This window comes from Podarcis filfolensis, assembly GCF_964270895.1.
Source record: "Podarcis filfolensis genome assembly, chromosome: 18".
NCBI lineage: Eukaryota > Metazoa > Chordata > Lepidosauria > Squamata > Lacertidae > Podarcis > Podarcis filfolensis.
This window is the reverse complement of record NC_139622.1, coordinates 3,258,885-3,284,050: the sequence shown is the minus strand read 5'-3', so window position 1 is coordinate 3,284,050 and position 25,166 is coordinate 3,258,885. Positions and strand designations below refer to the sequence as shown.

Genomic DNA, 25,166 nt, shown 5'->3' with positions numbered 1-25,166 from the left:
TGATCTGAACATACTGGCTTGTTGCAGTGATACCTCTCCCGACAATCCTCCATCGATTCTGGCAAGTGAAATGCAACAGCAGAGTTCAAGTACACCTTTCCAGCAATTCAAGGATGGTGTGACTCAGGAAGAGACGTTGCCTGACCTGCTGCTGCTATCCCAATGCACTGGGGTAAAAATCCTCGCACGAATACACTTTTGAATGCAGAACTGGTTAGTCCCAGCCTATTCCCACCTCTCTCACACAGAAAAGGCAAAAAGCCAACCAACAAGACAGTAGTTTCGTTTATTAGAGGGGCAAGAAAATCAGTGTGGACATAACGAAAGGGGATCTGGGCATGTCAACAAAACAGTAACATTTCTGGTTTAATGCACAGAAGTAATAAAACTGGCCAATTATCCAGCAGGCAATGGTGTCTTGGGGCAGGAGGAGTACAGAAGTTGAATGTAAACTGTACATTTTACATTTCTTCAGCCTCTTAAAAACCTCTAAATAACTAGCTGCCCTTTGTGGTTGGTGATTTCTCTCTCCCCCCCCACATTCGTCCCCCAAACTCTGCCCCTTTAGACAACAATGGATTTCACAAGCTCCCATCGTCCAAAACCACTGGCCGAGGATCGCAGACTCCCTGGTCTTGTTTCCCCTGCCTCTTGGCAGAAGAGGCAGTCCTCTGCCTGACACACGCAGCAGTGAAATTCAGCCTCTTAGGACAGGGTTGGAGAAATCAGCAGCCCAGCGCCCCCCGGAAAGAGTTTTGAGTCCAATATCAGCCAGAGAACCACAGCTTTCCGTGAGTTTTTAAAACGCCTCTAAATTTCACAGCAGATTTTTATATATATAAAAAAATTACATTCAGCTGCCAGTCCCAAAAGTTGGGCAGAGGAAAGAAGAGAGCAAGGAGGGATGGAGAACAAGGTATTTTTTCTTTGAGGAAGGGAGATTTCTGCCACCCCAGCAAGCAAGGAACCTGCTCTGGAGTGAGCTTGGAACCGCGCACAGTTTGGGCACCGACCTTGGGAACGTGGCAAGGGACTCTTCTCAGTTCCCTATTTTGCCAGGCGCAGAGAGCAGCTCTGACGCAGGGGGGTGCCAGCAAGGCACAACAAAACGGTAAAAGATGGCCGAGCACCTGGGGGAGACAGTCGTGTTGCTGCTCCAGTAGTCCGGCATTCTTCTGTCCAAGACCTCCTAGTTCAGGTTTTCCGAAATTTGGGTCTCCAGCTGTTTTTGGAACACAATTCCCATCCCTGATCGCTGGTCCTAATGGGAGTTGGTAGTCCAAAAAACCCGCTGGCGACCCAAGTTTGGGAAACCCTGTACTAGGTGAATGCTATAGAGCAAGTAAAGAGTTGCCCCATCCTGGGTAAGAATTACTGAGGCCTGGGGGGTGAGAGGGGCGCAGGATTGGGAGCAATGACTTCAGAGACACACACAGCCCATTTCACGGGGGGGCGGTGCGGGCGGTGCAGGGGGGGGTAATTCAGCACCCCAGTATCCCTTGCAGGGACAGCATAGTTGCTCCCACCCAACCCAGGCAGCCGATGGGAAGGTGTGCAAAGCCAGAACAGTTACTCATGCAGAGTTGCAATGGGGAAACTGCCGGAGGTGCTCTGGGTGCACCGCAGATCTCAAATCTCAGCACGAAAGTTGGGAGCAAACCCGATTTGGGATGTTAGTGAAAATCAAGCACGATTCCAAGAAGCCCCCGCCCCTTCCTTCAGCTCCAGGAGCACCCTTGCTAATGTTGTTTGTGTGCACATTTCCACACACGAGGAAGCACGATTCTGAGCTGAATAGCAGGTTCTCTGCGCCCTGGAAGGAAAGAAAATCTGCAACCACTGGAGTCAAATCTCCACTCTTTGTTTCAACCCCCCAAAGCTAGGAGGAAGCAGGTGGGCGGGTGGCGTCACCCTCTTGGCGGCACGAGGGAGGTCCTGCAAGTTCGTGAAAGCAACTCAGTCGGCGTACAGTCCTGACCCTGGAGTCTCGGGGAGCTGCGCAAGGGTGCTGGTGGTATGGTGAGATGCCGGCCCAGATCCAAATGCTCGGGGTTATACCTTCCGTGCGCCCAGCTGGAAGCGGGCTTCCCCCGAGATGCCGTACTGCTCCAGGGGGTCCTGTGGCGAAAGGAGAGGTGAGGCTTTGAGGGCCGGATGTCACAGCTAAAAACTGGCCGCTGTTTCTTTAATGCTAAAAGAACTAAGCATGAGTCAGCAGCCTACAATGACTCATGCAACCTTTCACCAAAGTGTGTCTGTATATATAGAGTGGTCAATGTTAGTGTTTGGTGGGGGTTGGTTGGATGGTAGAAAGCTGGTTGCGTTTGGTGTGTGTAAAAGCTGTCGGTCGTGGTTGGAGAAGAAGACTTTTTAAGAATAAAAGCAGCAATACTCTGCAAGAATACTCTTTCTCAAAGACTCTTTTGTGCCAACTAAGGTCTGAGGACTAGGCAAAGGAGTAAAAAGGAGGTCAGAACCTTTCCCCTTTTCAAACACAGACACTGGATATCTGGAGATGCTAAATTTGAAAGGGTGGGGGATACGAGTCCATAGCTCTGTGGCAGACCAGATGCCCTGCATGCAGAAGGTGTCGGGTTCAACCCCTGGCAGGGCTGGGAATTCCTCCACTGTCCCTGCACCTGAAGCCCTGAGGAGCCGCAGGCAAGTTGGCATCATATTTCTAGGCACTTCCCAACATTTCATCTTGGGATCCCAATGGGATCGCATCTTTCTTAAAAACCATTTGTATATACACATCTGCCTTACTGGGTTCTATTTAGGATGGATGGGTCTTCTTGGAGTAAAGTATAACAAAATAAACAAGACTTCGAACCATAGTATCATGGGATGACGCAGGGCAGAAACTGCGCATCCTCGTCCCGGCCGTTACTTCCCGGTCTCTGGGTGAGCACCCACCCTCACCTGCTTTCTGGCCCAGGAGCCACTCACCTTTCCTGTCATCTTCAGGATCTCGTTCCGATAGAAGACCAAGCTGCTCCTCATGAACTCGTAGCTGTTGGCAGAAGGAGAACGGATCCGACCGTGAAGGGCGGAGGCAGCAGAACCAGATTTCTAGCGAACATTCACGGCGAGGGTCTTCTGCCCCAAAACAACCCCAGAGGAGCTGATCCTGTTCCTGGGATTTGCGGTTCTGGTTTTGCAGCTAATAAGCCAACAGCTTTGAGTATTCAAAAGTGGTGGTGGTGGGGCTCTTTAAGGCTGTGCCTCAGGGATGGGGAGCCTCTGGCCCTCCAAACTTCTCCATGTGGCCCTTGGATGTTCTCCCCTGGCCATGCTCCTCACTGGCCCTCCTTGAGACCTTCATTTTGGACTCACCGCTGTCCATTGAGGCACAGGTCAATTCTGCGTCCAGGGCGGCTGTCTACCAGCTCCATCTGAGACCCTCCCTGCCCGCAGACTGTCTCACCAGAGTGGTCCATGCTCTGGTTATCTCCCGCTTGGACTACTGCCATGCGCTCTCTGTGGGGCTACCTTGGAAGGTCACTTGGAAATGACAGCTAATCCAGAATGCAGCAGCTAAACTGGTGACTGGGAGCGACCGTCGGGACCATATAACACCAGTCCTGCAAGACCTATGTTGGCTCCCAGTACGTTGGTGCTGGCCCTAAGCGGCCTCGGATCAGTATACCTGAAGGAGCGTCTCTACCCCCATCGTCCAGCCCAGACACAGAGGTCCTCCTCCGAGGGCCTTCTGGCGGTTCCCTCACTGCGAAAAGTTACAGGGAACCTGGCAGAGGATTTTCAAACACTGAAAATCCGGACAGAAAAGGGTTTTTTTTGCCCAAAGTTGTTGAGACAATTCGCAAAAAGAAGAAAAGTTTTGGGGCTAATTTTAACAAAAATTGCCAAAAATGACACTGCCAACATGGGCTGCAATATGTCCAGATTTCTGCCCGAACACTGCTTCCAACTGCAGTATTCCGGATATGTCCAGGGGGTTCTGGACGTATGGCAACTCTATGTCAAGGACCTATGGGACCGTGTCTCCTGGTATGCCCCGCGGAGGACCTTAAGGTCCACAAATGACAACATTTTGGCAGTCCCAGGTCACAAGGTGGTTAGATTGGTCTCAACTAGGGCCAGGGCCTTTTCAGTACTGGCCCCAACTTGGTGGAACGCTCTGTCCCAAGAGACTAGGGCCCTGCGGGACTTGACATCTTTCCGCAGGGCCTAAAAGACAGAGCTGTTCCATCTGGCCTTTGGTTTGGACTCAGTCTGACCCTTATGTTGCCCTCCCCTTATGGTCTTGATTTATCGGCTATTTTAAAATGAGGCTGCATTTTAAATGGCATTTTAACCTGTATTTTAAATTGCCCCCCCCCGCCCTTTCCCCCCTATTATGTTTTTACTGTGATTTTATTGGTGTTAGCCACCCTGAGCCCGGCTCTGGCCAGGGAGGGCGGGGTATAAATAAAATTTATTATTATTATTAGGAGATAAGCAACTATCTGCCTTTTAGAAGACAGCCCTCTATTGGGAAGTTTTAAACGTTTGATGTTTTACTGTGTTATCATTTGTTGGAAGCTGCCCAGAGTGGCTGGGGCAACCCAGCCAGATGGGCAGGGTGCACCACCAAACTCTGATTGCGCCTAGATTGGGGGGGGGGGGGAGATGTTCAAACTAACCTGCACCGAGGGCAAACTTTACATGTGTAGCTCCACCCACTCTTGACTCTGTCCCTGCCCACCACCGGCATGCGGTGCTCATGGGCCTCTGCTCTTACCTGCAGTGAGGATTCAAGTAGAATAATGGAACTGTAGGGTTGAAAGGGACCCCCAGGGTCATTCAGCCCCACCCCCTGCAATGCAGGAATCTCAGCTAAAGCAGCCATGGCAGATAATGCCATCCAAGCTCTGCTTAAAAACCTCCAAGGAAGGGTGGTTTCCTCTGGGCACTGCGCAGAGATCCAAGCAGCCTGCGCTCTGTCCCTTCTGGGCTGGCAGACACAGTCCCCACCCCCTTGAAAAAATGGGGAAGAAGGGGTCCCCAAACCCCGGCTGACCGGCAGGCCTCACCTCGCCCTCTGGAGAACCTCGACCCACTCCAAACACTGCTCCTCTGTATCACATTCGAAGAAGTACTTTCTCTCGGGTTCTTCAAGGAAACCTGCGAACAGAGACCCCGAGACATCAGCCTTACGACTCACTATCTACTGAACTTTAATAAAATTATGATTGTTGGACAAGGGTTATGGCAAAGCACAAGGGCAGTACAGCTCATGTGGGAAAACGGCTCAAACATGACCCTCCCAAGACAGAGGGAGGCAAGTCAGGATCTCTTAGTTTAATTTACCTCTCAGTGGGTTGTTGTTGTTTTACACAGGTAATGCAAAAATTAAAAAATTGTCCAGTAGCACCTTAAGGTAAAGGGACCCCTGACCATTAGGTCCAGTCGTGGCCGACTCTGGTGTTGTGGTGCTCATCTCACTTTATTGGCTGAGATAGCCGGCGTACAGCTTCCCGGTCATGTGGCTAGCATGACTAAGCCGCTTCTGGCAAACCAGAGCAGCGCACGGAAACGCCGTTTACCTTCCCGCCGGAGTGGTACCTATTTATCTACTTGCACTTTTGACGTGCTTTCGAACCGCTAGGTTGGCAGGAGCAGGGACCAAGCAATGGGAACTCACCCTGTTGTGTTGATTCAAACTGCCGACCTTCTGATCGGCAATCCCTAGGCTCTGTGGTTTAACCCACAGTGCCACCCATGTCCTTAGAAACCAACTAAGTTTGTTCTGGGTATAAGCTTTCATGTGCTTATACCCAGAACAAACTTAGTTGGTCTCTAAGGTGCTACTGGATAATTTTTTAATTTATTTTGACTGTGTCAGACCAACACAACTACGAACCTGAATCTAGAAAAGTAATGCATGATTTATTCTGCCTCTTTTATTAGGCCTTTTCAAAATGCAATACAGTAAGATTACATTTATGTTAACAAGCCCTATAGAGAAACTATTACTATTCCATTTATGAAATCTCCTCTTTCAGACATACGACTCTTCTTCCCCAGTCTACAACTGGATCACTTTAGCAATAGTTATAACTCTAGTTGTTTTAACCTGCTGGTCAGCGACTCTTGTCTCCCTGCTCTTATTCTGGCTTGTTTTTATAATGATCGTATCTTGCTTTTGCAATTTTGTATTTTAGCTCTTTTTAAAATGCTGGTCTATGAGCGTTAGAAACTGAAACTGCATTTTAAGGATTGTTTTAACAATGATTTGCAATGGTTTTTACTGATGATTTGTTAATTATTCTAATGGTGGTTTGTAATTGTTTCACTGGTGATTTGTTATTTATTCTATTTGATTTGTGCTCTGTTTGTAGTATTCTCTTGTGTTACTGTTATTTATGGTCTGTAAGCTGCTTTGCGATTCACTGGAATGAAAAGCAGCATTGAAACGTATGAAATCAATTTTTCAGAGCTTGGAAGATCTTCTTGTACCGTGTCTGCTTGGGATGAACCCGATGTTTTGGGCTCTCTGCCTTGCCTCCCCGCCTCCTTCAAACTGCTCATTATCTACCCCCTTGATGCCTTGTGAGTCCAAAACGTTGGATTGCCCCAGCCAGTCCCTTGAGACCAGTGGTTCCCAAAATGGGCAGTGCTTTGCCTGGGTGGGGGGTCCTAGGAGGGTGGCAAGGGGACCCTGGAGGTGCCAATTGCTATCAGACTTTGAAAAGCTGGTGTCACTGGATTAAGTTGATCACTTCAGCTGCTGTGACATACATATCCAATCCCTTTCGAAAGCTATCTTCAAAGAAAAACAAGTCTTGTTTTTTGCTGCCTGATGTAGAGAAGCATACATCCTTCATAATATCTAAATTTCTCGCTAAGGCTCTACAAATCCATGCTAATAAACCTAAAAGGGGTATGGGGTAAAGGTGAAGGGGCAGAAATGTCAGTCTCTTATTATTCCCATTTCCATTTTTATGTATCTAATGGGATGTCTGCTAAAACACAATAAACTGACTTGACTATCTTAAAACTGGCAGTCACCGCCCCGACCCACAGCAGCAAATTCCAAATTGCCCTGCAAATAATTTATTTCGGCTGTCCTGAAATCTAGTGCCAAGTACTGAGTGACCCTCTCTGAATACTGTGGGTGGAAAGGGGGTAGTTGTGAACTGGAAATGTGTTCCAAATGGGTACAGACATCTCAGAGAGCAATTTGAAAAAATGTTAGATTTGTTTTGATTAGTGACCACTTTGTAAAAAATTGAATACCAATAAAAAAGAAAGAAAAAGCTCCCAGAAAAGTAAACCCATTTCCCCCCATTTGTCTCCTCAATACCCCAAATACTCACTAATGGAAAATATTTTGCTTTCTTCTTGGCTGACACTGCAGTGTTCCAACAGCAAAGCACCGATAGGCTGGGGAGAGAGAGACACACACACAGATTACTTAATCACTTTCCACATTCGCTCAAGCTTTTAAAAGTAACTACGTTGTGCATATTCCCAACCCAGCTTTTAATTGAAAGCTGCACAAGGATTTTTCTTTCTTAAAAAAGAAAGAAAAATAAATGAAGAGGGCTTAATATAGTCTCAGATAAACCCTTGTAAAAAGCCCTTCTTTTGTCTTGTCTTGAAGTAAGTTCTACTCAAGAGGAGACTCAATGAAATCAATGGACCCCCGGTGGTCCTATCTGTGCATTTCAGTAGTTTTACTCAGAAGGCGGCCAGCGTTGGAGCCAATCCCTTTATATTTTTTCTAGATTTTTCTACACAGTCAAATGGTAAATGAATTTTATTAAATAAGTAAAACAAATAAATAGACATATAAAAACACAGTTGTTTAGAGAGAGATTGGGGAACATCTAGAGATTTTTTTTTTGCCCTCCTAAAAAAAAAAATCCTATTCTGGTTGCTCTCCAAGAACAGGACTAGATCCAGGAGCCAGACTCTTCTAATAAGATCAAGCTCTTTATTAGAATAAAAATAAGAGTTTATTTTAGGCACTGCCTTCTCATCCTCCTCCTACCCGCCACAACTTGCCAGAGGACCTCATCACCTGAGGACTAGTAACCTGAGCAGGCTTCGCATCATTATTATATCTGGCAAAGTTGCTAGTGGGTAATTTACCCTGCGAGTAGTGAGCAAAAATACCTCGGCCTCATCTGTTCGGAAGTAGAAGAGAAAGTTGACGACCAGTTTCACCAAACGCTTCTTCAAGGCTGTGGAGAAAGACGAGATGGAGGGAGTTGTTTGAGAGCTGTTGGACACATACCGTATTTTTCGTTCTGTAAGACGCACTTTCCCCTCCTAAAAAGTAAGGGGAAATGTGTGTGCATCTTATGGAGCGAATGCAGGATTTCCAGGCTATCCCAGAAGCCAGAACAGCAAGAGGGATTGCTGCGCAGCGCTCCCTCTCGCTGTTCTAGCTTCTGGCTTAGCGGCGTGAAGCCTCCGCAGGGCAGCGGGGATCCTTCATCCCGCTGTCTTGCAGAGGCTTTGTGTGGCTATCCCTGGCTTTTGCGGGAGGTGGGGGAAGGGACAGAGTGCGCGGCTCCCAGAAAAGCCCCCAAGAGCCGCGCTCCCTTTAAAGAGCGCACAGCTCTTGCGGGAGCATAGCTGTCAACTTACAGATTTGAAAATAAGGGACCAGCAGCCTCGGAAATAAGGGATCAACAGACAAAATAAGGGATTTTCCAAGCACAGGTATGTTCGCCTTCTGAGCCCCTCCGAGCCAAAGGCAGAAAGCCAGCCAGCAGCCAAACGAAGCCTCAAGCGGTGGTTCCCACAGCGCAGCAACCCGGCAAAGGGGATGCAGCAAGGGAAACCACCGTCCCCTCTCCGCTGGGAAGCGCTGAGCAAAGGCGAGTCCCCAGGCAACGTGGCCGATTTGATTGGCACAAGGCATGCAAGCTCCACCCCCCAGTCGTTCTTAGACTCCTTACTGGGTGAGCAACGCAGCCAAGCAACACAGTTGGAGCCTCCCTCCTCCCTGGTCGGCAGGGAGGGAGGGAGGGAGAGGAGCTGCTTCCTTTGAAACCAGGGAAATTTAAGGGACATCATCAATAAGGGGCAGCAGCGGGACACAGCGCTGGGATAAGGGACTTTCCTGCCAAATAAGGGACGGTTGACAGCTATGTGCGGGAGGTGGGGGGAAAGCTAGGAGGCTTGCTTTTGCTGAAGCCAGGAGGGCAAGAGGGATTGGTGCGCACCGATCCTGCTTGCTCTCCTGGCTTCGGGGATAGCCCCGGAAAGCCTCCTGGGCAAAGAGAGAGAAGCGCTCCCTCTTCGCTCAGGAGGCTCCTTATTTCTTGTTTTCCTCCCCTAAAAACTAGGTGCGTCTTATGGCCGGGTGCGTCTTATGGAGAGAAAAATACGGTATTTTTGTAGCTCTGTGATTCTTGCGTTGTGGAGGGTTGGACTAGATGACTCTTGGCGTCCTTTCCAACTCTACAGTTCTACGATGTCCAAGTTTGGGAGAGAAAAGATGAGCTCCTGCAACCTCAAGGCAGATGTTCCCACAACTGGTGATATTTACTAATTCAGCACTCCACCAAGGGTCATCTAGCCCAACCACCCGAAAGGCAGGAATCTGAGCGGATGCATCCAGAACTGGACATCGCAATACAGTGGTACCCCGGGTTACATACGCTTCAGGTTACAGACTCCGCTAACCTAGAAATAGTGCTTCAGGTTAAGAACTTTGCTTCAGGATGAGAACAGAAATTGTGCTCCGGCGGCGCGGCAGTAGCAGGAGGCCCCATTAGCTAAAGTGGTGCTTCAGGTTAAGAACAGCTTCAGGTTAAGAACGGACCTCCAGAATGAATTAAGTACGTAACCCGAGGCACCACTGTACGCTGATGACAGTAAGAGCAGAACACAGGAGGGAATGGAAACACCTCTGGGCAAGCGAGCAAAATAAAAAACCGGATCAACAGAATCATAGAACGGTAGAGTTAGAAGGGGCCATGAGGGTCATCCAGATCAACCCCCTGGAACAGAAAAGGTGCTAGTCCTCAGTGAGCACGAGACAAGCCCCCCCCCCCCGGGGTTGGGAGTTCTGCTACCACCCCAACCCAATAAGCTCTGATGACGCCACGGGAGCCGCCGCCTCTTCCTCCTCCCCCACCCCTGGCAGGCGTGACGTCACCCAACCCGCCTGGTGACGTCACGCCGCGGTGTTCTCCTCTCGTGACGCCACCCCTCCCCCCGCCGCCTCCTCCTCACCGCTTCCCTTCTTCGGGGCGCGCATGAGGACCTCGGCCGCCTTCTCGGCCGGCTGCCGGGAGAGAGACAGCAGCTCCCGCTCGTTGTACCGCATCGCCGTCGCCGCCTCCCCACCCTTCTGGCCCGCCCGGCTCTATGGCTCGCGAGCCTCCCACTTCCGCTCTACTTCCGCCCTGGCCTTCGGGAGGAGCCGGAAGTGCTTGCTTCCTTCCGCGCAGGCGCAGTCGCGGTTTCTTTCCCGTTCGCTTCCGGCCCCCCCCGACATAGCTTCCGGGTGACGGCAGATGACTGACCCGGAAGTGCTTCCTTGTCGCTAGGCGGGCCGGCTCCGTTTGGCTTCCGAAGGAGGAAGGAGGGAAGAGCGAAGGCCGAGGAGGAGGAGGAAGAGGAGGAAGAAGAGGGAGCGGCCGAAGCAGGTAGCGGGGAGGGACGCCCCCCGATATTGGCAGAGCTGTCAGATTTTCCCTTTTCTTGCGAGGAATCCTATTGGGAATAAGGGAATTTACCTTCAAAAAAGGGAAACGTGGGCAGCTATGAATATTGGCTAATTAGGGTTCACAGCGTTGGCCGAGCTCAAGAGCCTCCAGCATTTCTGGGGTGAAAATAGGGACGCCCTATCCCATCATCGTCATAAATTTATTATGGTTATATTTTGATGATGATAATAATAATAATAATAATACCCCACCTATTTGACTGGGTTGCCCCAGCCATTCTGAGAGACTTCCAACATATAAAAGCATAAAACATTTTTAATAGTTCGCTATGCAGGGCTGCCTTGTGATAGGAATTTTATGGTCTTAGATATATGGCAACGTTCATAACCACACGTACATAGATCAGCACAGGAAAGCCAACCTGGAACCATTTTGATTCCTGAACTGAGTAAATGTTTCTCTGCATGGTCAAAATGGAAAAGCCTCCCCATTGTCTCTTCCTTCACAAATCCTGTCTTAATCTGTGTTTGAATAAGGGTGTGAGCCTTATCATTACAAAAGACTGCCCAGGCTCCCCAAGAAATCCAATCAAGTAACCTGCCAGACAGGAAATAAACAAAGCGACAGGAGAAAACAACATGCAAATGTTCTGTTTTAGACCGCCTTATCTGAGGGGTGGTCTTAGGTTACACCCCTTCTGTGATGAATGCATAATGTTTCTGGGGGTGGTCTTGATCTAGAGGAGGGGAATTTCAAAAGTCTTTATAAGCCCTTGCACAGCATTTTTGAGGGGTCCTCTTCCTCTCCTGCGTGTGAGGGGAGTACCCTGTTGCAACAGATCAATAAAGATCAAGCTTACTAGCTGCTTTGCTTCTCAAATATTCTCTGGTTGGCCTCTGTTATTTTCTCCTACCAATAGGGAACCTATGTAAGGACTCTATATGGGCTCTTGGATACCCCATAAGGGAAAAGGGCATATTTTTATTTACTACAGCCTTCAGATGCCTCCTAACGGTTATCTAGTGACTTGTCTCCTTGGCTCGGGGGTTGCAGAACTCCAGACCCTCCAACATTTCTCCAGTGAAAATAAGGACATCCTAAGCTGGGAAAGTGGGACGCGGGTGGCGCTGTGGGTTAAACCACAGAGCCTAGGACTTGCTGATCAGAAGGTCGGCGGTTCGAATCCCCGTGACGAGGTGAGCTCCCGTTGCTCGGTCCCAGCTCCTGCCAACCTAGCAGTTCGAAAGCACATCAAAGTGCAAGTAGATGAATAGGTATCACTCTGGCAGGAAGGTAAATGGCGTTTCCGTGCGCTGCTCTGGTTCGCCAGAAGCTGCTTAGTCCTGCTGGCCACATGACCCGGAAGCTGTACGCCAGCTCCCTCGGCCAATAAAGCGAGATGAGCGCCGCAACCCCAGAGTCGGCCACGACTGGACCTAATGGTCAGGGGTCCCTCTACCTTTTAAGCCGGGAAAGCGGGACATTCCAGGATCAAATCAGAAACCAGGATGGCTTCTGTAAATCCGGGGCTGTCCATGCGAAATAGGGACCCTTAGAGGGTCTGTGTCCACCCATTTCATCGAGTCTACTCAGACCCAGAGTCTGCGACCCAGAATCTGTACAGTGCTTTATTTTTCAATCATGAGTACTAGAAGTTTTTAAAAGCAAGGAAGGGAGAGACTTTTATGCAGATGTTAGTTCTACCTGGAGTCAAAACCACTGAAGCAAATGGATATGAGTAACTGAGGCCCATTCATTCCCATGGCTGTCTTTGGCCGGGGGCGGGGGGGGGGTCTTAAAGCAGAGGTCAGGTGGCCCATCTACCAGGGACTCTTGAGCTGCAGCTGCTGCATTGCAAGTGGGGTTGGACTAGATGACCCCCTAAGGGGACCCTTTCGACTCCACAGTTCTACGATTCTGTGGCCTAACCCAGATGGGCTAGAGATAGGAAACGATCACAGCAGTGAGAAGAAAGTTTTCATGCAAGGTGGCTGCTTTTCACGCTGGCGGGGGACTGGGCTCCAAGCTGGTAGTGAGCAGCAAAGTGGTCATCTCACTTCCCCCTGACCTGGTGCTCACCCTCAGACCTACGAAATGAACCTCGGATTGCCATGAATTGAAAGCAACCATCCTGGGAGCTAATAACTTGCATTCTCTCTCTATCTTTGCCACCCTCCCCTCCCACAAACCAGCTTTTTCTCCAGGATCTGTTTTGAAGCTCTGGATTGTCCACAATGGATTTTCAGCACCGTCCCGGAGGGAAGACGGGGAGTGGAGGCGTCGCTTCCGCCTCAGAGAGCAACAGGGACCGCCGGGAGCGGCTGAGGCAGCTGGCCTTGGAAACGATTGACATCAACAAGGTGGGATTACTCGTCCGTAAAACAGGAAGTGCCACCTACCAACAAGAGGAGTGTTTTGCGTGTGGGAAGGCGAGGACTGTGTGCCTGTGTGGGCTCACAAGGACCTGCTACTTGATATATTAACGGGGTTAATATTAATGGAGTATATTAAATGAAGAGATAAATATTTGGAATGTGCACTTGCTGTGTATGGGTGTAGCTTCGAGTTCTCCCTGCTTACTGTCATTTTTTCCCTTTCCTCCAGGATCCCTACTTTATGAAAAACCACTTGGGCTCTTATGAATGCAAGCTTTGTCTTACGTTGCACAACAACGAGGTGAGCGTTCCCTGCCCCCCCACTTTTTCTGTTCTCTTTTACGCCTGCACTTCCATCGTTGCCCCAAGAGCAACTGGAGGGCTTCATATCTTGCTGTTACCCGACGTAAAGGAGCTAGGTAGACCCACAGGCCTGACTGACTCTGTGTAAGGTAAAGGTAAAGGGACCCCTGACCATTAGGTCCAGTCGTGACCGACTCTGGGGTTGCGGCGCTCATCTTGCTTTATTGGCCGAGGGAGCCGGCGTACAGCTTCCGGGTCATGTGACCAGCAGGACTAAGCCGCTTCTGGCGAACCAGAGCAGTGCACAGAAACGCTGGAGCGGTACCTATTTATCTACTTGCACTTTTGACGTGCTTTCGAACTGCTAGGTTGGCAGGAGCAGGGACAGAGCAACGGGAGCTCACCCCGTCGTGGGGATTCGAACCGCCAACCTTCTGATCGGCAAGTCCTAGGCTTTGTGGTTTAACCCACAGCGCCACCCGCGTCCCAACTGTGTAAGGTCGCTTCCTGCATTTCTGTTTAAATCAGCCACACATTCAAGGTCATGAGGACTGGAATCTTACGAGAGAGAGAGATTGAGGGACAAACCGAAGCTCAATGGCAGAGATCTGTTTTGCACACAGATCTTCAGCATCAGTAGAGCTGGGGAAAGACTCCTGTCAGAGCAGCTGCCCGTCATTGTAGACTAGGGTTTCCCAAGACCAGCGGTCAGGGATGATGGGAATTGGAGTCCAAAAACTTGCTGGAGACCCAAGTTTGGGCAGCTTTGCTGTAGAGAGTAATGAGCTTGACACAGTCCGTAAGGCAGCTTCCTCCATTCCTAAAACGCGAGGGCATCAGGCCTGTTAGACACCTTGTATTTCTTATTTTACGTTTTGATTCTTCGGGCGGCTTCTATCCTTATTGCTGTCAGCCATGTTTGTATGGAACCATGAGGTCTGGTGCATTATTTTGCTTTTAAGGAGGGCTCTGTAGTTCCGTGGTAGAGCATCCAAGGGTCCCAGGTTTCCACCCCAGCACCTCAAGGTGGGGCTGGGGAAAAGTCCCTGCCAGAAACCACAGAGAGCCACTGACAGTCAGTGCAGTCAGCAACAAGACAGTTGGTAGAGCATGAGGTCCTTAATCCCAGGGTTGTGGGTTTGAGCCCCACGTTGGGCGAAAGATTGCAGGGGGTTGGAATGGATGACCCTCGTGGTCTCTTCCAACTCTACAATGCTATTATTCTATGACTCAATAGCCATTGGAGGCTCCATGTTGGCTGATGTAGTCAATCCTCAGCCCAAGACTTTGGCCCCCTCTTCCTAATCAATTTGTTTCTGCCTTTCCTTCCTACAGGGAAGTTACCTGGCACACACTCAGGGGAAGAAGCATCAAACCAATTTGTAAGTTGCTGACTCTGGGCATGTGCTCATCTTTGTCTTCTTTACACTTACTTTTATTTAAATCTTCCCCTTCCCTTACCCCCGCACTAGAGATGGAAGAACGCCTCCTGCTTAACATTCTGCTTAAGCATTCTCACCCATTCTTAGACCAGGGATGGGGAGCCTGTGGCCTTGCAGGTACTGCTGGAAGAATGCCTCAGTTTCTAAGAGGCACTCCCTCTCCTCTTCTTAGACCAGTCACGGGGAAACCAGAGGTTGCACTCCAGCCCCCAGCAGCCGGCACAGGCCAATGGGATTTGGAGTCCGGCATTGTCTCGGTGCCTGCAGATGTTTCCCAAACGCTGGCATAGATTTATTCTATAGGGCTTCTGTGTCCATTGAGGGAGGGGGAATGTTCATTGCTCAAGTCGGCTTTTAAAGATAGCCGGAAGCAGCTGCAATGGTTTGAAAACTGGGCATCGGCTTAGCTACTGTGAGAACAGAGTGCTGGGTTGAATGGGCCCCAGTTGGCCAAGACAGATAAACTATGGAACTCCCTGTTGCGGGAGCCAGTTTGGAAGGCTTTAAAAGAGAACGGGACTAATTCAAGGAGGCTGTCAGTGGCTACTAGCCACAAGAGCCATGCTCTGCCTTCACAGTGAGGCGCAACAGTGCTTCTGAATCACAGTTACTGGAAGTCACAGGACTGGCGAGTGCTTTTGTGCTAGAATTCTGTTTGCGGGTTTCCCACTGGCCTGATCCACCAGTGCTCTCCTTAAATTCTCTTCTGGCATTCTTCACTGTCACTGTGGGGTAAGGGACGTCCTGAGAAGCTAGAAATGCTCCTTGCTTGAAATGAGACAAGGAAGGCCATGTGCCTCTTCTGGCAGACAGGCAGCCTTTGGGGCAGCTGAGGAAGGTATCCTTTAGACAGCCCTTCTCCACACAATCACAAGCTTTCCTCCCGTGGCAGTTCAGAGAAAGAGTCTGCCTTCTCTAAAAAGACAAGTGTGCTTTTGTTTCTTTGGTATACACAGTCACGGGAAAAAGAAAGTACAGCCTCTTTGAATTCTGTGGTTCTACATATCAAGGCGTAATAACAATCATCTGCTCCTTAAGATAAAGGGACCCCTGACCATTAGGTCCAGTCGTGACCGACTCTGGGGTTGAGGTGCTCATCTCGCTTTACTGGCCGAGGGAGCCGGTGTACAGCTTCCGGGTCATGTGGCCAGCAGGACTAAGCCGCTTCTGGTGAACCAGAGCAGCGCACAGAAACACTGTTTATCTTCCCGCCGGAGCGGTACCTATTTATCTACTTGCACTCTGACGTGCTTTAGAACTGCTAGGTTGGCAGGAGCAGGGACCGAGCAATGGGAGCTCACGCCGTCATGGGGATTCGAACCGCCAACCTTCTGATCGGCAAGTCCTAGGCTCTGTGATTTAACCCACAGCGCCAACCGCGTACCTCCTTAGCAGGTCTTAAAATTAGGTAGATACAACCTCAGATGAACAACAGCACATCACATATTACATCATGTCATTTATTTAAGAGAAATAAACCCAAAATGGAGAAGCCATGTGTGAAAAACTAAGTACACTCTTACGGCTTCCATGGGAATTTAGAGGCTAAGTTGCTGACAGGGGCTGCTAATGAAATGCCCTTGCTTAATTGATCACCAGCCAGTGCGCCCACCTCAATAAAAGCCCAATTCTGGAGCATTCAGGTGCGTTATGACACAATGCCAAGGAAGAAAGATATCAGCAGATATCTTAGAGAAGCAGTTGTTGCCGCCTATGAAACTGGGATGGGCTATGAGGCCATCTGCTACCAATTTAAAGTCCATCATTCTACAGTAAGAAAGATTACTCAAAAGTGGGAAACATTCAAGACAGCTGCCAGTCTTCCCAGGAGTGGACGTACCAGCAAATTCACCCCAAGGTCAGACCGTGCGATGCTCTGAGGAATTGCAAGATATCCAAGAGTTTCATCTCAGGCTACACAGGCCTCAGTTGGCATGTTAAATGTTAAAAGTTCATGGCAGAACAAGTGCTGTTTGTTTGGAAGGGTTGCCAGGAGGAAAGCCTCTTTTCTCCAAAAAGAACATAGCAGCACGGCTGAGCTTTGCAAAGTTGCGTTAAGACTTCTGGAACAAAAGTCGACTGGAGGAGGTTAGTGTGTCTGGCAGAAAAATAATTAAGCAAATGTCAACAGTAGAGAGCTTCCTACGAAAAAATCCTGCATCCCCCCTCTTCCTCTCCCTGGAGTTATTTAAAAGCTGTTTTCCCTCTCCCCCACTCCTCTTTCTCGTTTTAAAGAGCTCGTCGAGCAGCTAAGGAAGCCAAAGAGGCCCCTGCCCAACCTGCCCCTGAGAAGGTCAAAGTCGAGGTGAAGAAGTTTGTGAAAATCGGCCGGCCGGGTTACAAAGGTAGTGCCCCGCTCTCTCCTTGGGGCTGCGTTTTCATCCCCTGCCAGATAAGGCTAAGAGTGTCTGCTAGCCAGAGTGGCGAGGCAGCAATGTTTCTGGGTACCAGCTGCTGGAAGGGGGAGAGGGCTTCTGTGTTCGAATCCTGATCGCGTGTTTCCCAAAAGAGGCATCGGGTTGGCCTCTGTGAGGACAGGGTTCTGGGCTGGATGGCCCATTGGCCTGATCCTGCAAGCCCTTCTTATGTTCAGGTCCTGGCAGGCCGCCTAGACCACTTTGTAGCTGTTGTGATAAATGAGGGGGGCTGTGTTTGTGTGCGAACACACTTTAATGGCATTTCTGCCACCCGGCAGTCCTGATTCTGCAGCCAGGTTCAGTTACGCGAACACTGTTCCTCTGTGTGCTTTTCTTTGCATGTTGATGCTAGGGCTATCATCCAAAAGCAGTTTGAAGTCCATATTGCGATATCAGTTTCATAATTTTGGGCCTGGCAATATATTACAAATTGTGATGTGTGCGCGAGTGTGTTTGTTATGCAAAAATCACAATGTGGGGGAAAGTGTGAAGCCAGCCAATGCCTCTATAGCTCCATCCTTATTTCAGACATTGTGATATATCAGTATACCACAGCGTTTAGCTAGTGATATATCACAATGTTAAAAGTTAGATCCCTCCCAGCCCTAGTTGGTGCTGACTTTAAAAGTCCTAAACGGCCTCGGCCCATTATCCCTGAAGAAGCGTCTCCACCCACACTGTGGTCCAGCTCCAAGGGCCGTCTGGCGGTTCCCTCCCTGCGAGAAGTGAGATTACAGAGAACCAGGCAGAGGGCCTTTTTAGTAGTGGCACCTGCCCTGTGGAATGCCGTCCCATCTGATGTCAAGGAGATAAACAACTGTGACTTTTAGGAGATACCTGTAGGCAGCCCTGTATTATTTGATGTTTTAAATTATGTTTTTAGATATGCTGTAAGCCACCGAGTCAGATGGGCAGGGTATAAATAAAATAATAATAATAATAATAATAATAATAATAATAATAATAATAATAATAATAATTTATTATTTATACCCCGCCCATCTGGCTGGGCCTCCCCAGCCACTCTGGGCGGCTTCCATAATTAATAAAATAATAATAATTATTACTTATTCTGAGTAATGGGGACAGGCAAGGATCCTCAAGAAAGTCTGACGTCTCAGGTACGAGCAAGCAGTGCCGTGCACTTTCTGAAGCGCACTCATGAGGTCTAGAAACTTCACTGTCCATTTTTAAGGCGGAAGCTGGGTGCGCTCCTTTCAGGCACACACAGCCCCAAAGCCAATGCGCTCTGTGCCTCTTTGCAAAGCCATACTAACCTCCACCTTGCCTTCTTTTTTTGTCCTTCAGTGACCAAACAGAGGGATCCAGAGATGGGACAGCAGAGCCTCCTCTTCCAGGTAGGGTCTACCTTCCTCAAACTGCGGTGACTTTGATGCCACCAGGGCAAAACAGTCCCCTGTTGTCAACACGACTCAGGACAGCTGGTTAATTCTGAAATATTTTTGTCCACCTCACTTCCCCTCCTCCCTCCTTGTCCCTGACCCTGGGAATAGCCAGTGTGGTGTAGTGGTTAGAGCAGGGGTTCGCAGAGTGGGTGGGGCTGCCCCCAGGTGGTTGTGGTGGGATTACCTGGGAGCTCGCTAAGGGGTGAGGGTGCTGCTGGAGGTGTAAATTACTATCAGAATTTGGAAAACTGGTATTGCTGGATCAAGCTGATCAATTTTGTTGAATTAACCTAAGTAGTTTTAATTGGATTTCGAACAAACGGACAATTAATGGTTACTGTTTTGATTTTTTTTGCCTTATTATCTTTCATAGTGGCTTTTGCAAACCACTATTCTGAATAACAGGGACACCTAGGACTTGCCGATCAGAAGGTTGGCGGTTCGAATCCCTGCGACGGGGTGAGCTCCCGTTGCTCAGTCCCTGCTCCTGCCAACCTAGCAGTTTGAAAGCACGTCAAAGTGCAAGTAGATAAATAGGTACCACTCTGGCGGGAAGGTAAACGGCGTTTCCGTGCACTGCTCTACTTCACCAGAAGCGGCTTAGTCCTGCTGGCCACATGACCCGGAATCTGTACACCGGCTCCCTCGGCTAATAAAGCGAGATGAGCGCCGCAACCCCAGAGTTGGCCACGACTGGACCTAATGGTCAGGGGTCCCTTTACCTTTACCTTTATTCTGAATAATGTTCTTTATACGGTAGGGATGAGTTTATAGATCCAAGAGGACAGTGCTCCCCCCCCCAAAAAAAAAGAAAGTTTGTGAATCACTGGGTTAGAGTGTCAATCTTAAGACCAGGGGAGACACCAGGGTTCAAGTCCCCACACAACCAAGAAGCCTACTGGATAACCTTCTGGGGGAGGACCACCTCGCAAGATTGTTGTAGGGATTAAATGAGGAGGAAAACACTTTAGTATTGTTTATTCCATTTATTTCATTATTTGTTTCATTCATATGCAGGCCATTATCAAAAGATCTCAGGGCGGTATACAACCTTGGAAGCACATTGCAAAATATAACTAATAAAAACATAATTAAAACATAGATAAAAAGCATAGTGACAGAAATCCTAAAATAACAAAATAGTCATCATAAAACAGTCCCGTCCCCCACATTTACAGGCTGTGAATTATTTAATGGCCACAGGCCTGGGTAAAGAGGAATATTTTTGCTTGGCGTCTAAAGACATGTAGTGATGTTCGCCAGGTGGGCTTCTCTGGGGAGAGCATGCCACAAAAGGGGAGCCACCACAGAAAAGGCCCCGTTCTTGTGTTGCCACCTTTCAGCCCTCATGAGGAGGAGGCACAGGAAGAAGGGCCGCAGACAATGATTGCAGGGTCTGGCTGGGGAGACGCAGTCCCCCGTATGTATAGGTGTGTGAGTGTATTTATGTGCAAAGATAAATGTTTGGGGAGCCACCGCAGAAAAGGCCTTGAGCCTTTTGGAGAAAAAGGTGGGATACGAGCACCATCTATCGATAAATACATATTCTTGGTTGATGTGGGGAGTAATTTCTAAATCCAGCAAACAAATTTAATGGCACAGATCGATTACCCGGAGATCGCCGAGAGCATCATGCCCAGACATCGTTTTATGTCCGCATATGAGCAGAGGATTGAACCTCCCGACCGGCGCTGGCAATATCTGCTGATGGCAGCTGAGCCCTACGAGACCATCGCTTTCAAGGTGAGTGGTGCTTCCGCTATCCTCTTTGTTTAGTAGGCCGTGTACTGTATTTTTCACTCCATAAGACACACCTTTTCCCTCCTAAAAAGTAAGGGGAAATGTCTGTGCATCTTATGGAGCGAATGTGTGGTCGCTCGCTGGCTCCCTTTCCAGCCCCAGCCCCTTGCCCAGGCCTCCATTGTTGAATGTTCTGCAGACGGAGGTTTGTTTCCCCAGCGACATGTGACTGGCTGATTAGATGATCTGTCTGGAAACTGTAGAAACTGCTCCCTTTCCTAAAGAAGCTGCAGAACAGTGAGTTGAACCCCATAAAAACAGGATTTTTTCCCTTTGCAAAGTAAGCTCGACAACTTTGAGCTGATCCTCAAAAAAGGGGGCTTTCCCCCTTTGCAAAAGAAGCTGCACAACTGTGAGCTGATCCCAAAAAAAGGGCTTTCCTTCTCTAAAAACTAGGCACGTCTTATGGTCAGGTGCATCTTATGGAGCGAAAAATACGGTTTTTAAAAAAATAAAAAGTGGGGAAGACCTGGGTGCGAGAAACAAAATTTGGTTGGGGATTTCAAAAGTGAAACTGGGCTTTTTATTCCGAGACTTGTGCGGAACCAGAGAGGGGCTGCTTCGCCCTGGGTGGAAGAAGCTGTACCTGACACGAAGAAGCATTTAGTATATGACAGTTTCCGACATCCTGAAAGCCCCCCCCCCCCCCCCGTCCGCAAACGTGCGAGGTTGGGCTGTTTGGCCGAGGGTGAGAGCCGAAACGAGGTTCTAAAAGGCAAGATGGGAAACCTTGGGGTACATTTTCTAGCTTGGCAATTGATTTATGTACGGCTGGTTAGAGCGTGGTGCTGATAATGCCAAGGTTGCAGGTTTGATCCCTGTATGGGACAGCGACATATTCCTGCATTGCAGCTGGGTCGACTAGAGAATTCTCTTTAAAAATTAAAAAAAAAAAATTATTAGTTTTTTTAACATATCATTTTCAACAGTAATTAAACATACTTTTACATCTTATTCAGTTTTTTGTACTTCCATCAATCACATCTGAAAATTTTCCAATCTATTCACTTAATATACATTTTTTACTTTGACTATTACATTTAAATCTCATAACTAATATCTCTATTCTTTCTCTAGTTTGCAATGTTTCATATATTTCCCCTTACAAAACGTCTTGTAGTCCTACTAGCATAATTTGTTGATTGCGGTTGCTTTCAAATAGTTCGTATATTTCTTCCAATCTTCTGTAAATCTCTGGTCGCGCAGGTTTCGAAATCTTCCTGTCATTTTATCTAATTTTGCGGACTAGAAAATTCTCAGGGTCCCTTCGAACTCTACAATGGCGTGGTTCTAACTTCTACAGTTAAAATGGCTGATTAAATCAGATGTCCAAAACAAGTTTTAAAAACCTACCAGCGTGCAGATAGCATTATATTCTGCTGTTGTATGTGCTTTGGCTAAACAATAGACATTCTTACTAACGCTTTCCCTCTGCCCAGGTGCCAAGCAGGGAGATTGACAAAGCCGAGGGCAAGTTCTGGACCCACTGGAACCGGGAAACGAAGCAGGTAAGCGGGGTCTGGGGGGGGGGCAGGGCTGGGAGGGTCTGGAGCCACTGGCCACCAGCATCCTAACCTGGACATCCAAGCACTGCTGCTCCGACTCTTCAGGATTTCAGATTTGCGGAAGAGAGAACCTTCCCTGCCTTCTCTGGAGGTGCAATAATCTGTAAACAGACCCCTGTGTTGGAATACAGTGGTACCTCGGGTTAAGTATTTAATTCGTTCCAGAGGTCTGTTCTTAACCTGAAACTGCTCTTAACCTGAAGCACCACTTTAGCTAATGGGGCCTCCCGCTGCCACTGCACCGCCGGAGGACGATTTCTGTTCTCATCCTGAAGCAAAGTTCTTAACCCGAGGTACTATTTCTGGGTTAGCGGAGTCTGTAACCTGAAGCGTATGTAACCTGAAGCGTATGTAACCCGAGGTACCACTGTGTAGACAAGCTGAACAAAATAACACAACACGATGGCCAGTATCAATGGCACTAAACACTATTTATAGGCTAATACAAATGATCAGAAATTGCAACCAAAGTCTCTAAATCTTCTTCACCAGTTGCGGTAGAATAATTCAAAAGTTTGATATATACATAATCCGGAAACTCTGTTCCTGCGATATTTGGTGACAGATTATGTATATATCGAACTTTTGAATTATTCTACCTCGACTGGTGAAGAAGATTTAGAGACTTGGATTGCAATTTCTGATCGTTTGTATTAGTCTACAGGTGAAACTCAAAAAATCAGAATATCGTGGGAAAGTTCATTTATTTCAGTAACTCAACTTAAAAGGTGCAACTAATATATGAGATAGACTCATGACATGCAAAGCGAGATATGACAAGCCTTTATTTGTTATAATTGTGATGATTATGGCGTACAGCTGATGAAAACCCCAAATTAACAATCTCAGAAAATTAGAACATTAAATGAAATCAGCAAAACAAGGATTGCAAATAGAGCAATATTGGACCTCTGAGAAGTAGAAGCATGCACATGTACTCAGGACTTGGTTTGGGCCCCTTTTGCAGCAATTACTGCCGCAACGTGGCGTGGTGTGGATGCTATCAGCCTGTGGGTCTGCTGAGGTGTTATGGAAGACCAGGATGCTTCAATAGCAGCCTTCACCTCTTCTGCATTATTCTTTTCCACAATATTCTAATTTTTCGAGTTTCATCTGTATAAATAGTGTTTAGTGCCCTTGTTATTGGCCATCGTGTTCTGCTATTTTGTTCAGCTTCCCTGGAGATGAAGCCTGGGACCACTAAGCACCAGAGCTGTGTCCTCTTTGAACGTCCATCTGCTGGTACCCACTGGCTCCTATATTCGTGGCGGAGAGGCTGCTATCTAGTGGCTCTGCCAGGGGTAGCAGTGCTTGCAATCTCAGTTGCTGGAAACCACGGGAGGGGGAGTTGCTCCTGCGTTCGAATTCTGCTCGTGGGCTTTGCAGAAGAGGCATCTGATTGGCCAGAACAGGCTCTCCTACTCTTGATGGTAACTCTCTCTCTTCCTCTCTCCTCTCCCAGTTCTTCCTGCAGTTCCATTTCAAGATGGAGAAGCCCCCAGCCCCGCAGAGCATCCCTGCTGGGCCGGCCACCGTCAAGAGGCCCCCGCCGCCCCCGCTCATGAACGGACTGCCCCCCCGCCCCCCGCTCCCGGACTCCCTCCCCCCGCCTCCCCCCGGAGGGATGGCCATGCCCCCCATGCCGCCCCCCACGGGGCCCGTCCCCATGCCCCCGGGCCCACCGCAGCTCCCGCCAGCTCCCGGCGTCCCTCCCCCCGCCCCCCTGCCCCCCATGCTGAGACCCCCGCTTCCCACGGAAGGGCCCGGCAGCATCCCCCCACCGCCCCCCACCAGCTGAAAAAGCCGTTCGGGGGGGTTTTGTCGCGGACTTCCTTCGTCTCCCGGTGCCTGCTTCCGACGTCTGTTTTTCTCGCTCTCCCCACCCCCTTTTTAGAATAAAAACACACACTGGTTTGGAACCCTGTATCTTCATTTAAAACAAGTTCCTCCATTTCTGGAATTGCCTTTTGTTGTGTCTTAAGAAATCAAATGCTGGCTTCTAAACTTCTTTAGCAAAGGGCGGTCGTTTTGTAAGGAGAGTCTCAAATTAATCCAGCAGGGTATTTTTTTAGGGTGTGGGTGTGTTTAGAACAGTTCCCAGATCGGGCCACGCAGGAGACAAATCAGTAAAATAATGAAAGGTCATTGGGCAAGCTCCAGAGTCCTTGACCCATGGGGGGGGGGCTACCTGTTGCGTAATTTTATATACCTCTGCTGCCGTGTATTCCCTTTCCCTTTATTTGTATTTTTAAGTATTGTGCCTCTTCGCCATAGGGGAGGTCCTCTTCTGCACTTTTAGAATAAAGAGTTTAGTAGGATACAACATGCACACACACTGCAAAACCTGGGGAATTGTGAGTGAACTGGGACAGCTCACTTGGTGGAGCATAAGACTCCGGGTTGTGGGTTCGAATCCCACATCGGGCAAAGGATTCCTACATTGCAGGGATTTGGACAAGATAACCCTCATGGTCCCTTCCAACCCTACAATTCTATAACTTAGAAGGTTTGGGGATCCCAGCCTAGGAATTTCAGGACCTGGTTCCTCAGGGTTTGAATTAGAACCATCCGGACTTTTGCTTTGGGTTCCTGGTAAAATCTGGTACATTACGCAGCACGGCATGATAATTAAATTTAGGAGTCATTGTGGCATCATCCATTAGGTGGATGGCAGCTAATGGATTAAGGTTGAATCCCAACGAGAAAGAAGTGCTGTTTCTGGGGGACAAGGGATGGGTGGGTTTGGGGGACTCCCTGGTCCTGAAAGTGGTAACTGCCCGGAAGGACCAGGTGCGCAGCCTGGAGGTCATTTTGGACTCACCGCTGTCCATGGAGGCGCAGGTCAGTTCTGCATCCAGGGCGGCTGCCTGCCAGCTCCATCTGAGACCCTCCCTGCTTGCACCCTGTCTCACCAGAGTGGTCCAAACTCTAGTTATCTCCAGCTTGGACTACTGCAATGCGCTCTACATGGGGCTACCTTGGAAGGTGACTCAGAAACTACAATTAATCCAGAATGAGGCGGCTAGACTGGTGACTGGGAGTGGCCGCTGAGACCATAGAACACCAGTCCTAAAGGATTTACACTGACTCCCAGTATGTTTCCAATCACAATTCAAAGTCTTGGTGCTGAGTTTGAAAGCCCTAAACCCTGTATACCCGAAGGAGCATCTCTGCTCATATTGTTCAGCCCGGACACTGAGGTCCAGCTCCGAGGGCCTTCTGGT

At 48.8% G+C, this 25,166-nt stretch overlaps 2 protein-coding genes across 2 annotated transcripts; one reads left to right on the top strand and one right to left on the bottom strand.

Moving 5' to 3' along the window:
- Window positions 1-267: 267 nt before the first annotated feature.
- Window positions 268-10,353, bottom strand: PLEKHJ1 (pleckstrin homology domain containing J1). Its single transcript, XM_083594985.1, has 6 exons — window positions 10,198-10,353; window positions 8,125-8,192; window positions 7,323-7,389; window positions 5,037-5,127; window positions 2,950-3,013; window positions 268-2,118 (listed from the first exon to the last, which is right to left on the bottom strand). Exons 1-6 carry the CDS (start codon window positions 10,289-10,291, stop codon window positions 2,053-2,055), a joined length of 450 nt encoding a protein of 149 aa, XP_083451111.1. The 5' UTR covers window positions 10,292-10,353; the 3' UTR covers window positions 268-2,052.
- Window positions 10,354-10,490: 137 nt separating this feature from the next.
- SF3A2 (splicing factor 3a subunit 2) lies at window positions 10,491-23,861 on the top strand. The gene is made up of 9 exons (XM_083594845.1): window positions 10,491-10,613; window positions 12,827-12,994; window positions 13,239-13,310; window positions 14,648-14,694; window positions 16,990-17,099; window positions 18,480-18,529; window positions 20,180-20,320; window positions 21,817-21,885; window positions 23,405-23,861. The coding sequence occupies exons 2-9, from the start codon at window positions 12,869-12,871 to the stop codon at window positions 23,738-23,740; spliced, it is 951 nt and encodes a 316-aa protein (XP_083450971.1). The 5' UTR covers window positions 10,491-10,613; window positions 12,827-12,868; the 3' UTR covers window positions 23,741-23,861.
- Window positions 23,862-25,166: the final 1,305 nt, after the last annotated feature.

Excerpts from the sequence above, each read along its gene's own strand:
- PLEKHJ1 (XM_083594985.1), bottom strand. The coding sequence starts at position 10,291 with ATGCGGTACAACGAGCGGGAGCTGCTGTCTCTCTCCCGGCAGCCGGCC. Across the intron at positions 7,390-8,124 it reads TCCGAACAGATGAGGCCGAG|CCTATCGGTGCTTTGCTGTT; the intron begins GTATTTTTGCTC and ends CTCTCTCCCCAG. Across the intron at positions 2,119-2,949 it reads TCCTGAAGATGACAGGAAAG|GACCCCCTGGAGCAGTACGG; the intron begins GTGAGTGGCTCC and ends CTTTCGCCACAG.
- SF3A2 (XM_083594845.1), top strand. The coding sequence starts at position 12,869 with ATGGATTTTCAGCACCGTCCCGGAGGGAAGACGGGGAGTGGAGGCGTC. Across the intron at positions 17,100-18,479 it reads CGGCCGGCCGGGTTACAAAG|TGACCAAACAGAGGGATCCA; the intron begins GTAGTGCCCCGC and ends TTTGTCCTTCAG. Across the intron at positions 21,886-23,404 it reads GGAACCGGGAAACGAAGCAG|TTCTTCCTGCAGTTCCATTT; the intron begins GTAAGCGGGGTC and ends CTCCTCTCCCAG.